General features: G+C 52.9%; 1 protein-coding gene and 1 long non-coding RNA gene across 2 annotated transcripts in view; one reads left to right on the forward strand and one right to left on the reverse strand.

The window, feature by feature from the left end:
* P2RY2 (purinergic receptor P2Y2) overlaps window positions 1–7,973 on the forward strand; it is a 10,123-nt gene extending 2,150 nt beyond the window's left edge. The window contains exon 2 of the mRNA XM_021384111.1: window positions 4,415–7,973. Coding sequence (XP_021239786.1) covers window positions 4,419–5,495 — 1,077 coding nt within the window. The 5' untranslated portion in view covers window positions 4,415–4,418 and the 3' untranslated portion in view covers window positions 5,496–7,973. The remainder of the gene's footprint in view (window positions 1–4,414) is intronic.
* LOC110392133 lies at window positions 7,979–13,590 on the reverse strand. Its single transcript, XR_002434226.1, has 2 exons — window positions 13,219–13,590; window positions 7,979–8,917 (listed from the first exon to the last, which is right to left on the reverse strand). It is a non-coding gene; the product is annotated as an uncharacterized LOC110392133 (long non-coding RNA).

Genomic DNA, 17,113 nt, shown 5'->3' on the forward strand with positions numbered 1-17,113 from the left:
AAGCTTTGGGGGCGAAGCATCTCCACGGCGCTCTTTCTCCTTCGGTTTTCTTATCGCCTTTCTTATCGCCTTTCTTGCAAAATGCGTTTGGCAAACCGCTGCCTTCGTGTCCGGGCGGCGAACCCGACCCCCGCGGCGGGGCTGGTGCCCTGGGAAACGGAGCGATGTCGCCGGGCACCTTCCTGAGTTCCCCTTCCTCATTCACGCCCTCGGGAAGGGAGCTCTGCCCCGTGGCCCTGAGCCTGCGGGGCGCGGAGCCGGGGGGGGTACCCAGCATTCATCCCTTCTTCGTGCTGAGCATCCCCTGTTTGGGGTGGGTGACGAACCTCAAACCCCGACCCCTTTTGCTCGTGTCTAGGACGTGCTCACCGTGTTGGGGTTTGGGGACGTGGGGGCCACGGCTGAGCCCGGCAGCAGCGTTATCTCCTGAGCTGTTATCACATTGGTAGAACCATAGGGCACCCTGAGCTGGAAGGGTCCCTCTGGGATCACCGTATCCGACTCTCGGACTCGATGGGTGATCCCTTCCATTTTGGCAGAAGGCAATTCCCCCCCCCCCCAGCCTATACGGGCTCTGGGATGGCCAGAGGGGTCTCGGCATTGGGGGGGGATGGTGTAGGGAAAAAGACATGGGGAGCAGCATCGCTGCTGCAGCAGGGAGGGAGCACTTGGACTGGTGACCAAGGGGTTCAATATCGGCCGGGTGCTGTTTGCCTCCACCCAGAGAGAGCTGCTGTGCTGGGAGCAGGAGCAGGGCCGGCCCAATGAAGGCAGCTTGAATTATGCGTGAGCGCCCGTGCTGTTGGGCTGAATGACTTGTTGCTCATTTGGCTGTGGTTTACTGGGGCTGTCCTGCGCTGCGGATGAAGGCGGGAGGTGTCGGGACCGCAAAAAAAGCAGAGGATCAAGTGGGGTAGATTGAGGTTCATGTGGATTCAAGGGGTTTCGTGGGGGAAAACAGGGAGAGATTCCCAAGAGAAATTAAAAAAAAAAAAAAAGTCATTGGGCTGAAAGTGAAGCATTTCATTGGACCTCTAAGAAAAGCCACAAAATCCTTTTAAAGGTTGTTTTATCCAAATTCCCCTTTTCACCTTGGATCCAGTTATTTCCTAAGAAAAAAAAACCAACCCTCCACCAAACCCAAACTCCTCCTGAAAACAAACTCAGCCGTGCAGCTTCTCAGCAGAGTGCTGGTGTTAGGGACCGGGGGGGCAGGAGGGGAAACTGAGGCACAGGGCTGAGGTAGAGGAGAGCTGAGAGCTTTGCATTGCAGGGCTGCATCGCTCGCTTGCTGCTGGCTTGGGCCACCCCAAAACCATTGAGACCCCCAGGTTCCCAGGGCAGGGATGAAGAGGGGAGCACAGATTCCCCACCAACTTTTTGCAGGAGGTTGGGAAGGGATGGGGTAGGCGAAATGCTGAGCCCGGCAGCACCGTGTGCACAGGAGGAGGAGGAGGAAGCTCAGCGACCACAGAGCTGTCCCAGAGGGAAATGAAGCTGCTTGGAAAGGGCAGATGAAAACCACGCTGGGTTGCGAGGCTCCGGTTTCAGCTTGCTCCCCTCTCCTGGCCAGGAGGGCTCAGTAGCATCTGTTGTTTCCTTTGGGTTGCGGAGGATTTCGACCGCGCTCCCGGAGGGCAGCGAGCGGTGCCAGGCTGTTCTCTTCCCGACGTCTTGAGCGGTTCCTGACCCGGCGCAGGGATTGTGATGAGTCGGTGAAACGCGTGCAATTAGGGCAGGGAAAACACCCACGCTGTCCTTGTGGCCTTTGCAAAGGAGCCGTCGGGAAAAAAATGCAGTAAATGGAGAGTGGTTTTGTCCTCCGACACAAATGGTGTGTGCGCCGGAGGAGGCACCAGCAAATTCAAGGGGCCCTGGCAATGGATGAATCCCCATTAATTAATGGGGACGGCCCATTAAGTCTCATCCAGCCCCAGTGTGATGCATCCACCGTGGCCACGACTGGCTTGCTTCGGTGACTTGAGTGCAAAACTCATTGGGAAGGCTGAGAAAAGGGCCTGAAATTGGGATTTGGTGAGTCGAGGAGCGGGTTGGAGGGGACCCTGGGCTCCCTGCTCCGGTGCCCGATGTGGTGCTGGGCAGCCCTGCCTACAGCACGGGGCTGGGACTTGGGGGTCCCTCCCAACCCGAGCCATTCTGTGATTCAGCGTCCAACCCAGCGCTCCCGCATGTCCCTTGGGTGCCCATGACCTTGGCATGTGCCCTCCTCTGGTGACAGTCCCCTCCTGGGGATGGGATTGAGCGTCCCCTGCCCGGGTGGATCCTGTTACAGGAGCGTTTTGGGATGTGTCATCACGTGGCTGTGCCCTTGGGTGTCTGTATGTCCCATGCACATGGCTGATGGGATCGCAGTACCAATGTGCCGCTGCGTTTCCGTGCATGGATGGATCCAGACCAGCTCCAGGTACCCAAACCTCTGCTCTTTGCCACAGGAGTGAGTGATATCCTGTGTGTTGCAAGGCCCTTCTGTAACCAGGAACCACGAGCCAAAGAGGACTTTTTTTTCCTATTTTCTGGAAACAAAAGATGGGATTAATGTGCCCAAGGCCATGCTGCAACCAGCTCCATCCATGGATGAAGGCATGCTGCGCAGAGAGCCAGCTGCTGCCACCGGGTTCATTGAGACTGGGCAACTCTCTCAGACATAAGGTCTGATTTTTGCTTGGTCTTGTGTGGAGTCAGAGTTTGGACTCAATGATCCTTGTGGTCACTTCCAACTTGGGATATTCTATGGTTCTAAGACCCATGGATGGAGGAAGGCAGGCAGGGTGATGCCCTGAGCATGCTGTGCATGAGGGCATCTGGAAGGCTGTGCAGAGTCAACTGCAAGAAGAAAATCCTCCTGCCCTGCTCTCAGGAAGGACCAGGAGAGCTGGTGCAGCAGCTGCTCCTCCCCAGAGCGTTGGGGTGGGTTTGCTTTTAGTTGTCACTGAAGGATTTTTCCTGCTCGGTTCCTTCAGTTGTTCCCATTGCTTTCTCCCTCCCATTGTCCCCCCTGGGTTGGATGCGTGTCCCCTGCCACCCACTCACTGCGGATGCAATGGGGCTTTGGCACAGGGCTGGATGGCAGCCACGGCCCCGACGGACACAGTGGGTTCTGTCCAAGGGATTCCGGGCAAAATTGAGGAGGAAAAAAAAAAAATTTAAAAAAAAAAGAGAGAAAAAAGAAAGGCTTTTGCATTTGCAAAAGGAAACGAAGGGAGAGCGTGAGTGCGAGGACAAGGCTGCCTTGTGAGCAGGATCCTGACTCTGGTTGCCAACCCCAAAGCTCTGTTTGCTCATCTTCCCGGCACTGGCACTGGTGGTGGTGCCCTGTCCCTACAGACACAGAGGTCAGGGGATGGGGCTGTGAGCTCTGATGGAGCTGGGGGTGTCCCTGTGCATTGCAGGGAGTGGGTCCCGATGGCCTTTAGGGATCCCTTCCAACTCCAGTGATTCTATGATTCTATGGTTCTGTGATCCCTCATGCTCAGATAAAGGACGCCTTCATCCCAACTCTTTTCACCCAAATCCCAGTCCCTGAGCTCTGGTTGCATCCCCTGTTTCTCTGTAACAGTTCAGCCCCATTGCTTCACTGGAGGTCAGACCGCCTTGTTTGATGGGAAATGAGGCAAATCCATTTTAATTTGATTCCTGGCTGGCGGGCTGGCTGGACGATCGTGTGTCGGCCGGGTCGTGGGCTGTCCCAGCATACAAAGGGGCCCTTGTCCCTCCTGGCACAGACAGTGCCAGACCCTGCGTGTCTGCAGACACTCTTTCTAGTCCATTTTTTCTCGCGTCAGCTGCTCACTCCCATGCACAACCACTGTGGGTGGCTGAGCACAGAAGGGAGCATCTTTGCTGCTCTGTAGCACAGGGGACAATTTCTGCACGGCCCTGGTGAGAAGGGTGGCTTGGGGCATGACCTGGGATTTGCTCGTGACACGTCATCAGACCATAGAATGGCTTGGACTGGGAGGGACCTTGAGGATCATCTAGTTCTTACCCCCCTGCCATCGGTAATGAGAAGTTTGGTTCCCCTTCTGTGCCCCAGATACAAAATGAGGATAAATGAGATTCCTTTTGTCTGCTCAACCCTAAGTCCTCCACTCTTGGGGCTGCCACTCACATCAACGCCCAACTGTGAGGTCCCATGGGGATGCAATGTGCTGGCATGAGCGCGTGCCACCTCTCCAGTCACTGTCACCTGCACTGAGGAGGCAGTGCCAGTCAAGCTTTGAGCCACACCTGTGGGCTACGTTTGTCCATAGCTTTTGGATGGACAAAGCCAAGCGTTGGTAGCAATATCAGCTGGAGGAGTGCAAATATAGTGCTGCAGCACTGGCTTTTCCTCATCTAAGTCAACTCTTCCAGGGATTTCTCACCTTCTTACAGCCTCTTTCCTTTCCCCTAGGGTGATGGCGAACGTATCAACTCCTCCAGCCTGGACCAGAGTCATCAACACCTCCCTTGTCCCGGGCAGTGCCGACAACAACACCTACAGGTGTGTGTTTGATGAGGACTTCAAGTACGTCCTGCTGCCCGTCTCCTACGGCATCGTGTGTGTGGTGGGGCTCTTCCTCAACCTGCTGGCCCTCTACGGCTTCATCTTTAGGATCAAGACCTGGAATGCCTCCACCACGTACATGTTCAACCTGGCCGTGTCCGACACGCTCTACGTGGTCTCCCTGCCCCTCCTGGTGTATTACTATGCCATGGGGGACAACTGGCCCTTCGGAGTGGGTTTGTGCAAGATAGTCCGCTTCTTGTTTTACACCAACCTCTACTGCAGCATCCTCTTCCTCCTCTGCATCAGCATCCATCGCTTCCTGGGCATCTGCTACCCACTGAAGTCCCTGCAGTGGGGACACGTCCGCTACGCCCGTAGAGTGTCGGTCATCGTGTGGGTGGTGACCGTGGTTTGCCAGTTGCCTGTTCTCTTCTTTGTCACCACCAGCATGAGACGTGGCACCATCACCTGCCACGACACATCCAGCAAAGACCTCTTCGGCCAGTTTGTCATTTACAGTTCGGTGATGATGGTGCTTCTCTTCTGCATCCCCTTCCTCATCATCATCGTCTGCTACTGCCTCATGGCCCGCAGGCTGCTGCAGCCCACGCGGGGCATGTCCCGGCTCTCCCGATCCAAAAAGAAGTCGGTCAAGATGATAATCATTGTCCTGGTGGTCTTCAGTGTTTGCTTTCTTCCTTTTCATGTCACTCGTTCCTTGTACTACTCCTTCCGGAGCTGGGACTTGAGCTGTCAGACCCTCAATGCTATAAATTTAGCCTATAAGGTAACCCGGCCCCTAGCCAGCACCAACAGCTGCTTGGATCCCGTACTGTATTTCTTAGCAGGACAAAGATTTATGAAGCTCACAGGCAACAAAATCCCATGGAAGCCTCAAAATGAGATGGCAATGGGGTCTGTGCCCAACGGTCCCCTTGGAACCAGCAATGACACGGTCACGACCTCCAAGGACGTGATGTCCTAGCTCTGCCCCACACCCTGTGGCAGTGGAAGGGTTCATCCCACGTGTGACGGGAGGTGAGGATGCTTCAGGGCCAGAGGCCTTTGGTGTTTGCGGTGCCTTGGCTCCCATGCGTGTTGCTGTTTGGAGCATGTTTTTTCAGGGAGGTGCTGCCACGGTGGTAGGGGCAGACGCTGTCCCTTTGCCTCTTTCCCTGCTGTTCATCAGCACGTGGCACCTCCCCAGCGGTCAGCCTGGGTGACCTTCCAGCATGGCTACAAAATCTGCTAAGATTCACACCCTGGATGCTTTAGACTGTTTTCTAAAGGAGAAAACGCTGCGTGCAAGAAGTCCCATAAAGAAACCAGTCTGCTTTCCTCCAGGTTTCCTGGCCCATAAGGAGCGTGCGTTTATCAGAAGTCTTTCCATGCCTTGGCAAGGGAAAAAAGACTTTTGATTCATGGGGAGTGTCAGCTGCGGTTGTGATAAACAGGTCGATTAAAAGGTCAAGTGCAAGCAATGCCTGCGGTGGGGATGGGACACCTGCTGCTTTGCATCCCTGGAGAAATAACTGTGGCATCATGAAGATTGGAAGAGCCCTCTGAGATCCCCAAGCCCAACCCCAGCCCACCCCAACACGTCCCTCAGTGCCACGTGTGCCCGATGGTGACCCACCACCTCCCTGGGCAGCCTGTGCCAGTGCATTACCACTCTTTCTGAGAAGAAATTTTTTCCTTATTTTCCAACCTGGACTCCAACCCTGGTGCAACTTGAGGCCATCACCTCTCATCCTATCGCTGTTACCTGGGAGAAGAGATTGACCCCCACCTCGCCTCAACCTCTGTTCAGCTAATGCCCTCCCAACTCCAGTCCCTTTCTGAAGGATTCCCATTTAAAGGGGTGCTGGTGGGGGGCACTTCCCATCCCACTGGGGTGTACTGACACCAGCAAGTGGGTCCCCAGTTTCTCCAGTGAGGTCAACGTCACAGAGACCCACTGTTGTTTCCCAACGGCAACATCCACCTCTGAAAAGCTTGTAGGGACTGGTGGCTCTCTCTGTGCTGCTGCCTTCAATAGTCACCTCCAGCTCTGTGAAAGTGAGGGTGAGCTCTTTGTGCTTCGTTTTTAATGGTCTTACAAGCAGCTCATGGTTCTGGCAAAGCAGCGAAGACCATTGCCCATCTCCTTGGCTCAGTGTTGATGCATCCCATCACTGTTTCTCATTGTTGCCCAGAGCTGTGGTGGATGCCCCATCCCCGGAGACATTCAAGGTGAGGCTGGATCAGGCCCTGGGCAGCCTGATCTAGCTGCCCACGTCTCTGTTCACTGCAGGGGAGTTGGACTAGATGATATTTAAAGGTCCCTTCCAACTCTTAAGGATTCTGTGATTCTATGATCATCCCGCATGGAGCCACTTGGCATGTCCCATACTGACAGCGTGGGCCATCATAGGGAAATATGGCAGAGCTGACCCTGCTTCTAGGAGCCATGCCTGCAAACGGAGTGCTGAGCTTAACCCCAGCCCTGTATGGATGCAGGCTTGCATCCCCCACCAGTTCCAGGTCAGCTGGAGGGAAGAGCCACCAAACCCTTCACCAGAAGGTCCACGTGGCCCATCTCTCTCATTGCCAGGTTAAGAACTGGAGAGCCCAGGCCCACGGTTTCCTGGCCCAGCCCTGCCACGAGGATGCTGATTCCTCACCCCCAAAAAATGAAAATTGCTCCTTCTGCAAAACTGGCTGAGTCCTATTTCTTATAAGTGACCCAGGCTCTATTTTAGGGTTGGGCAAACACTTTTGGTCCCAGTTTAGACCGATTCCTCAGACCTCTTAGTTTCTCCCGTCCCTCCTCCCTGTGAAGTGGCTTGGTCAAGTAAAGACACGGAGATAAAGAAATAATTGGGACATTCCTGTGGTCCCTGCTCGGTGGAATCGTGGTCCCATGGAGGGCTTTTGTCCTGACCCACAATATCACAGCCACAGAAGACAAAGGAGAGGACTGTCTCCATCCCGAGCACCACCAGCAAAGAAAAACAGGGCATTTGTAGGGTGAGTCATCTCATCCTGGAGAGGATTGTTAGGGGGGGTTGGCTTAAGATAGGCGTTGCACCTTTTCCTCCCCGTGGAGCTTCATGGGAAGGGTTACAGGCAGTCACCAAGGTGAGACAAATAACAGAGCAATGAATCCAAGCAAAGCACTGGGCTGGTACGAACCTTACTCCGGGCCAGGTCCTACCTGCTCACCCACTGCTGCCCAAAAGCAGCGTGAGCACTGAGCTGTGTGCTCTGAGTAACTCAACAAAACCGTGCTCCCAACTCTCCCCTTCAGCCCGGTCAGCACTCCCACCCTCACCACCGCTTTTGGGTTCTCCCCCAGCACGGTTCAGGTGGAGAGCGGCTGCAGTGGTACCGACTGGAAATGTAAATACAGGTTTTGTGTTTGTTTGTCAAAGCACTAACTTATACACACACACACACAAAAAAAAAAAAAAAAAAAAAAGAAGTGAGTTTTGTGATAATAACTGTACATTTTTATTTTTGTAACGTGCAGACATCCCAGATTTCTTAGAGTAAATAAATTTATTTCTATTACGAGCGCTCTTCTGCCGTCTCCTCCAATGTGTGCAGAGAGGAGGGGGGTAGCAGGGATAGAGGCTGAACGTTGTAGGTCTGTTTTGTAGATACATTTTGAGCTCCAGATGCAGTCAGATGCAAGAGGGCAAGATCCAACCCATGGGCTCCACAGTAGATGCCTCCAGCACCAAAGCTGTTGAGTCCATGCAAGAGCACACAACTTTCTGTTGTACCACATCCATCTCCCCAGCCCTGGCGGGCAGCTTCTCCAAAGCTTCTCCTGTTGAAGACCAGAAGATCTTTGGTTCATTTCTCATAAACCACGTTCCTTCCTCTTCACCCAGCAACTCGTGGGGCCACCAACAGCTCATACTGGAGCAAAACGTCTTCTTCTCAGGGGCTTCCCCTTTTTCTCCACGGAAACCAAGGGAGGGGGAGGGGTTCCCAATGCTCAACCACAGACCTCGTGAAAAGAATATCTTCTGTTTCTCCACTGCAGTTTATCCGCTGCTTGCTCCCCAGCCTGGCGTTCGCTGTGCCTCTCTCTGCCGACGCAACACGGCACTCAGGATGCGGCCATCCCGTTGGGTGAATTTATTACAGGCTGTGATCAGATCACCTTGAAATCTGCCTGGCCATAACCCGGCCAGCTCGAATTCCTCCGCTCTCACCCTCATTCCAATTTCTTCAGCCTTGAGATGAATTCTGCACCTTTTCTCCTGGCGGTGTCACCCGCGCACAGTGACCGCGCGCAGCTCTACGGGATGGGACCCCACGCCATGGGGAACGCTCTGCTTTTGGTTTTTCCTTTTACAAAACTTCCCAGCCCTTGCTGAAGCAGCAAGACCCGAAAGCGTACACCCAGAGGAAGAACTGCAAGAAACAGATCCATTAGTCAATGCAGAATCTATGCTCTAACATCCTGCTTGATTTCCAGCCCACGTTTGGGACTCCCACCCCAAGGTGAAAGCCACGAGGATGGAGCACGTGCCCAGCTTTCACTTGTGGGCTCTCCTGCATCACACCCAAGCGTTTCGTGCCCTGACTCCTCTGCAGCCAATGCCAGCGCTGACTCATGTGAGTCACTCAAACCCAGGAACGACAGTTAAGCAAGAACAATGCGCGCTGGCGGGGAGCACAGAGGTTGCGGAGTTATTTCAGAGAAACAAAGAGAAACCAGAAAACCCACTTTTTCTAAGCGCCTCTTGGCGCTGGGAGCAGGAAGAGAAAGTTGAGAGCGCTGCTGGTCTCCTGCCAAGCCAACCCATCTGCCCCATGGCATGGGTGGAGGCACGAGCTTCTCGTCTTTCTGCAGACCGTCCCAGCAGCCAGGCTCTTCCTTCCCTCCGCGTCCCTGGCTGGGGAGCAGCCCTTCCAGTTGGCAGAGTCGGCCGTATCGTTACCATAAGCCACTCTGTATGTCCACGCTTTTTCTCAAGGAGTGAGCCCTGACTTCATTTGCCCTTTGGTTTTCCTCTTTGAGGCTGGATTTTACTAAGGATCAAGTCTGTCTGTCTCCCCTCCCTCCAAGTCATTTCTGAAGCTGTTGGCCATGTTGTTGAACTCCAACCCCGAGCTGGAAGGGACCCATCAGGATCATTGAGCCCAACCCCCAGCCCCACACAGCACCCCCAAACCCCAACTCTATGGCTGAGAGCGGTGTCCCGGCTCTCCCTGAGCGATGACCAATGATGCCATGACCAGTGATGAGTGGGGAAAGGTGGTAGGTGGTGTCCCAAAGTTCAGCTGAAATATCTTTGCTGTCCTTTTGGGGATCCAACAGTCTCTGGCTTCTGCAGATGGGGTGGATGGGGCAGCCCCGAAGGAGGATCCCTCAGCATTTGCTCTTCCTCCAAAATGGAGTGGGATGTCGGAGGGTTTTTGTGCTGAAGTATCCCACAGCTTTTAGAGCTGAAGGAAATGGTTTAAATAAAGGAGATGGAGGTAAATAAATAAATAACTAAATTAATAGAAAAGAAAATGGAAGAAAAAGAGTGGAAGTGAATAGAGGGAAGTCTGGGGCTCAAACACATGAATTCTCCGCAGCTCAAACCCTCTACAATGTGGTAACTTGAAGGAAAGGAAAATAACGTTATTGGTTTCCACGTTCCCATCTGAACAACTGTTGAAATTTTGTTTTTTAAATGAAATTAAATGGAAAAGTTCCTCCCCCCTCAATCTGTCCTCTCTTCCCTCTTTATCTCTTGCTCCATGCCAGCCAGTCTGGGACTGTTAGAATACAAATTAATCCAAAAAGGAGGGGAAAAAGGAAGATTTTTCCATTGAAAGGGAGAGGCTGGGCTCTGCAGAGAGCAGCTCCTGCCTGATCCTCCGCTTGCAAACAGGATGACAGCCTGCTTGCAGCCCTGAAGCCGGTGCAATAAAACCCTTTTATTACCCTTTCCAGGTTGGGACGTGCAGGGTGGGAGCACATTCAGCCCCTGCAGCTGTAAAGCACGTGTGCTGCTCCCCTCCTTCCGTGTCATTTGGATTTAAGCAGGGACATCTCCAAAGTCTTCCACCAGGCCCCGTGCAGCCAGCTGGGAGCTCAACTGGAAATCCCTTTTTCCCCCAGATTCAGAGATCTGAGCTTCATGGTTTGAGGGTATCTTGGTGCTCCCATTGGGTTTTGGTGGGGCTTGGAAGTAGGGCTGTGGGATGCTGCCTTTTCCCAGGGCTCCTTTTCCAAGGGCAATGACTGCAGAGCAGTGAGATCCAGTAGGGAGGTTCCTCCTCATTGCCCTCTGATTTTTTAATACTGAAACCATTTTGCACACTGGGCAAAATCCTGCAGCAGAAGAGTCTTCTGCTGACACCAGCAGGATGTGGAGTGGGGAGCTGGGCGTCCCCAAGGAGTGGCCCTGTGGTCACCTACTGCCCTGTGGCCATCATCCGCCTTGATGTCATCCATCATCTGGATGGTCATCGCCTGCTGTGAGGTCATCGTCCACCTTGAGGTCCTCAGCTGCCTTGGTGTTCCCAGCTGCCCTGTGCTCATCATCTGCCCTATCGTCATCATCTGCCTTGATATCATCCATCATCCATCATTTAGATGGCCATCACCTACCGTGAGGTCATCACCTGCCTTGGTGTCACCATCTGCCTTGAGGTCACAATCTGCTCTGGGATCAGCACCTGCCTTGATGTCACCACCCGCCTTCCATCCAGCCACCCACCCTCAGCTCCAGCTCCGTCCCTGCCCGCTGTGCATAGGCTCGATGGTCCTCCAACTTCCTTTCTCTGTTTCTCATTACAGTAGGAGCAAGCAGGCTGAGACTTAAAAATAACAGAGGCCATGGGTTGGGAGGCATCCCTGTCACCGCACTGTCAGCAACGTCAGCTGGAGCTTCCCCAAACCCACCCAATGCCAGATGCAAACTTAGTCCTGAAGGCTGCAGCAGCCAAAAATCCATAGGGAATTGCCAAGGAAAATCTGAAAGCCCCACAGACGCACCCCCTGCTGCCTCCCCATCTGCTCTTCATTAGATAAATGAGTCGTGGTCTCCCAGCTGGGTGGCCTGGGCTCAGGGACCCCCCCACAGCCAGCTCCTGGGGTGATGAGTTGAGGTTGGGATCAAGGGCGATGCTTCCAGAATCTGGGGCTCAGCTCCAGCTGGACCCATAGGGATGGTGCCGCCAGCCAGCTCTGCCCGCATCCCACAGCCCCAGCTCCAGCTTGTGATTAATATCTCACTGGTCTGAACCTCATCCAGACTTTCTGGGATAATTTCCTAGAAATTCATCATCCCTCCACCAGCAATGCTTCCCAGATGTTGTAACCCAGCTCTGTGTTTGGCCGGCCATGCAGCACAAAGAGTAGCACATTGCTACAACCCCTTCCAGTGCAGAAACTGGAACCATAGGGTTTGGGTCTGGTTGGTGCTGTACGGAGCCAGAAGTTGGACTCAATGATCCCTGTGGATCCCTTCTACCTCAGGATATTCTATCATTCTGTGGTTCTACGGTTCTATAAACTGCTGTAAAATTAATTTGCAGTGGCTGCTCTTCTTCCTGATGCCCGTAGGTGGAGGAAGAGAGCTTCACCCCATCGGGTTCCCAGTATAGCAGATCAGCTCGCAAAGGTGCACGGTGCTTTGGGCTCCGTCCCATCGGATGCCTGGTTTGGGTGGTTCAGACAAAGATGTCGGCCTGCATGAAGCCCCACATCCCCAGGGCAAAGATGGCCCCTCCAGGACACCAAGTACCCTCTCGAGAGAGTCAAGATGCTGCATGAAGCACGACCCTGGGATATGCAGTGATCGTGGGATGAGTCAACACTGTGCAGGTCCGTGACAGCCCAGGACCCATTTTCTGCCCTGGGGTAGCACATCCCATGGGGTTAATCCCTTTCCACCTCAACACAGGTGGCCACATCCAACCCAGTGGCAGGCATCCCAAAATGGAGCTGTTCTGGGGGGCCCAGCTCCAAGCCATGTGGGGGATGGCCCCATCTAATGCTGCTCTCTGAGCACCACCGCTGCTCAGGAATCATGGAACATCTCCACCCAATCCCAGTGTTCTGCAGGCATTCACCCACCACAACACAACCTGCTTGGCCACCACTGACCATATCCACACCCACCCAGGAGTGATCCATCTCTGAGCCAAAAACGTCCAGGTTGATCATTGGAGATGACTTGAGGGGAACAACTCAACTCCAGAACAATGGGAAACATCATTTTTGGGGGGAGATTTGTTATTCTTTTCTCCTAAAACAAAGTTATTGGTTCGAGAAGCACTGAAGTATTCCCATCCCCTGATACAAAGCATTTGACGTTTCACTTCAAAGCAAACCAAAAGAAGAAAGGGTTAAAGAACCAGACAGAAACTATTTGCTCTGACCTCCTGTTGACCGGAATCATTTTTTCCTCCCAAATTTTGGTTCAGCCACCCAGTCAAAAAATACCTCCTTCCCCAGCCCGGCTGCTCTGTGGGTTTCACCGGGCAGGAGTTAATGCTTGGATTGTACAAAGGGTGGATGCATGCTCGGTGCCGACCCTGCATGGGGGCAGGAATCAAACAGAGGGCTGAGAGAAGCCCAATTTGTTGGGAAAAAAAGCAAGAGGGAGACTTTGTTGCTTCATTATGCTGCCGATAAAGTGTTCACAGAAGCAGTGCTTGAGGCCAACCGTGAAAAATAAAGCAATCCTTGCCCAGGAAGAACAAATGTTTACCTTGCACGCTGCAAGCTGAATCCGGGTGATCTCAGGTGGTTTAATAACCCTGAAAAGGGCTTTTGTGTTTCTTTGTATGATGGAGGATGAGCTGCAGTAGTTGTCACATCCGTGCGCTGTCCCTTGGCGTTGACCATTTGGGTCTTGGGCAGGACTTTCGAGGAGGATCGTCATTCCCCTTGGGTCTCACCAGCTCTTTTCAGGAGGTTTTCATTCTTCCAGTGACAATTTTCACCTAGCTTTTAGTGCAGGCTGCTCAGGGGAACCTTTCCAAAAGGTTCTCTCCTTGGTCCACTTCCACATTTAGTCTTTGAGATCAGACGTCTAATTTTAAGAAGCAGCCCCATTTCTCTGTAATTTCCCTTTTTGCAGTTAAACACTGCAGTAGGAGCTTTTTTTTTTTTTTCTTCACTGCAAATGTTTTGTAGTCAACAAATTTCCTCTGCTATATCCGTACTGCTAACCACAGTCACGCGATAGCTGAGCCCACAACAGCTCAAATCTACCAGCACAATGCCCAAGCATGGTCTGCCCAATGGGGTTGGCCATACTGATGCCCTCTCCAGGGATGGAGTTCTTGTCCCAGGGAACAGCAATAGGATGAGAGGTGATGGCCTCAAGTTGTGTCAGGGGAAGTTCAGGTTGGATATTCGGAACAATTTCCTCTCCAAAGAGTGGTCGGGCACTGACACAGGCTGCCCAGTGAGGTGAGGGAGTCACCATCCCTGGGGTGTTCCAGTACCATGGAGATGTGGCACTGAGGGACATGGTCAGTGGGCATGGTGGGGATGGGTTGGGGTTGGACTTGGGGACCTTAGAGGTCTTTTCCAACCTCCATGATTCTATCATTATGTGATTTTAGGACCCAAGAGCTCCTTAAAGATGCCTTCAAGCCTCTACAGAAGGCATTTTCTACAGGGAAAAGCCCACAGCCTCTTGCAGCAGACCCACTTGGTGGACCATCTCTACCTCTGACTGTCCCAAGGAGAGAGGAGGAATGATGGTGACTCAATAGCAAAACTTATTGCAGAAAATGCCCTTTTTTTTCAGATATACCATGGTCCTGGTTGCCTCAAGCCAAGGGGATCTCACCCATATCAGCATCTTCCCAGAGCAGGGCTGGGGGCAAGAGCAAGAACCTGGTCATCCTAGGGGCCATTCCCACTGTACACAAGGCTCTATGAAAATCAGTGTCCTGCAGAAAGTCAAGAGACTTGGGGCTGGTGGTAAACAAAGGGGGATTTGAGGCAGAACTTTTTGCTGGACATTTCTTGCATGGGGCTCAGGAGGAGACAATGTGGTCTCTCTGCCTGGGGATGATGATACCCCTGACCATCTCGTCCAGGAACAACCCCTCAGGACAGGCAGTGACTTTCCCGACACTTAGCCTCAGTCTAATTATTCTGAGGGGTGTGTTTGTTCTGGCTTTGCTCTCAGCAGCCTGGCCAAGGGCCAGGACATTAACTTCCTAGCCTGAACACTGGAGAGACACAGGGCAGACTTTTGTTGCATAAGAAATGCTGTGTCCTGACCCCGTCCGTCACCTTTTGGCTGCTCAGGGCTTGGCAGAAGCACCGCTTGCCTGCTTGCTCCAGGAGAAGGGGAAAGTGATGCTAAGGACCAATGTCCTCAACTCCTGGTGGTCCAGGACTCACCGAGTTTTGCTCGGTGGTCTATCTGCACCATTCTCATAGAATCAGAGAATCCTAGAATGGCTTGGGATGGAAGGGACGCCAAGGATCATCAAGTTCCAACCCCCCTGCCACAGGCAGGGCCACCAACCTCCAGATCTGGTACCAGACCAGGTTGCCCAGGGCCTCATCCAATTATGCCAGGTTATAGACCTTTTTCCCAAGTAAGGTTGAGATCTGCCTGAGTTGGGCATCCTGGATAACAGAGCAGAGAGAAACAGCGGTGTGTGCCACTACTGCATCCTCGTGCTAGTTTTGGGCCAAAACTGATTTTTTGACATTCCATGATGTGGGCTCATGCCTCATGCAGCACCCCAAAAACTCTTTTCTGGTGCAAAAAAGAAATGTTATGGGAAGCTCAAACACCACTGGTGCAGAGCCAGCCCTGTTCTTCTTGCGTATAACCATGGTGGGTAACGGATGGGGATGTTACCATCCTCCCCTAAATATCCCTCTCTGCCGTCAACCTTTCTCTTCACTGTTGTTCCCTTTGGACTGAGGTTTTGAGTGCAATCCAGAGAGAAAGCAAAAATGGAAATCCCCCAGAGCACAGGGGGAAGGAAGATGGGAAGCATTTGGTTTCTGCGCTGGTGGCAGCGTCGGGCTGGCTGCAGGCCAGGCAGCTGCGGGGACATGGAGACACCAAGTCCAGGACACGGTGACCTCGTAGGCAACATCTCGCCAGGCTCTGCTCCTCAGACGGGGTCTTGGTAGATGAAAATTGGAAAAGGGCTGATGGGATGTGCCTGAGGCTGTTGGGTTGCAGAGCTGGGATGAGATCCTGGCTCCCCAACCCATCGTCTTCCTCCTCATGGCCAAGACCATGGACCTTGGACATGGAGGAGGACAGCAAGGGCTGTGGGATCTATCTGGCAGGGGCACAGTGGATGGGTAACAACCTGCCTTGTAGGAATGGCCAGCCCAAGGCATGGGGAAGCTGGAGGCTTTAGCCAGGGGGTTCTCTGAGGTCCCAGTGGCACTGCTCTCTGCCATGGAGGGATCATTTGGGGTCCATCCCCTTCCTCTTCCACTTGCTAGTGGGAACATCCTCGATTTCCTCCAGCTCTGACCAAAAGGAGGAATAGGCTCCAAGTGACTCACCCCGGAGAAATACAGCTACACGTGCTCATTGGCATCATGGTTTCTTAGAAAAGCCTCCATCAGGACTCTGCAAAATCAGGCACATATGCCTCCAAAAATGAAAGAGCCTTTATAAATACTCTGTTATTCAGTTGTTACTATTTATATTCTCAACACAGGGTTTTCCCAGCATTTTCTAGACATCCCTTGTCCCCGCATGGTCCAGAAAGCTGAAGCCCCAGGAAGCAGCACTTCCCAGTCTGGAACTGGGATGAGCCCACCAAATCCAGCAGTTCCTCCCCACCCACCCAATGGATGCCTGTTGGTAGAGCTGCTGGTGGAGCTCCTTGGTGGGCACAGTGGGGATTTCTTGCTCTTCTCTGAGCATTACATCCCAAGCACAAACACACTGAAATGTCTCAGCTACATCGCCACAAGCTCCAGCGTGAGACGTAGCAGCCAGCAGCCAGAGCACATGAACACTCAGCTAAAATAATCCATTAAATCCAGCAAGGAAGAAGGCACGGTGTCCTAGGAAACATCACGAGTTCACCTTTTAGGATCTGGCTAAAAACACGTAGCAGGGGTTTTGTGCTCCTCTTATTATTTCCTGTCTGCCCTCCAACCTCTCATCCACTTCTTGCCCCATAGGGCACATCCCTCACATCCCCAGGCTTGGTCCCAAAGCCCACGTTCCCTTCACCCTACATATGCACTGGATAAACCCTCCTTAGGGCAGCAGGACAAATATTTGGCTCTGCATGTGTTTTTTTTTTTTTATGTGCAATATTTCTAAGGAACCACTGCAGATTGTGGGAGGTCACTGTAATTCAGCTGCAGGCAGCTAAAAGCTCTGCATAATCTCAGACCTTGTCCCCAAAATATTTAGAAATCTCTAGGTGATGCCCTTTGAGCTCTTTCAAAAGCAAAACTCAACACTGGGAGAATGGATAAACCACACGGGATCCTTCCTGATCCGAAGGGAAAGGGATGCAGGCACATCCATGGGAACACCTGGACATGCAAGGAGCAATGCTAAAACCAAAGTGATGGGGAGGGAGGAGAGAAGTGTTTGCAGCACCTTGCACCAGGCAGAAGAATGTGAGCTTGGCATTGGGTGGTCA

This window comes from Numida meleagris, chromosome 1 (genome assembly GCF_002078875.1).
Source record: "Numida meleagris isolate 19003 breed g44 Domestic line chromosome 1, NumMel1.0, whole genome shotgun sequence".
Taxonomy (NCBI): Eukaryota; Metazoa; Chordata; class Aves; order Galliformes; family Numididae; genus Numida; species Numida meleagris.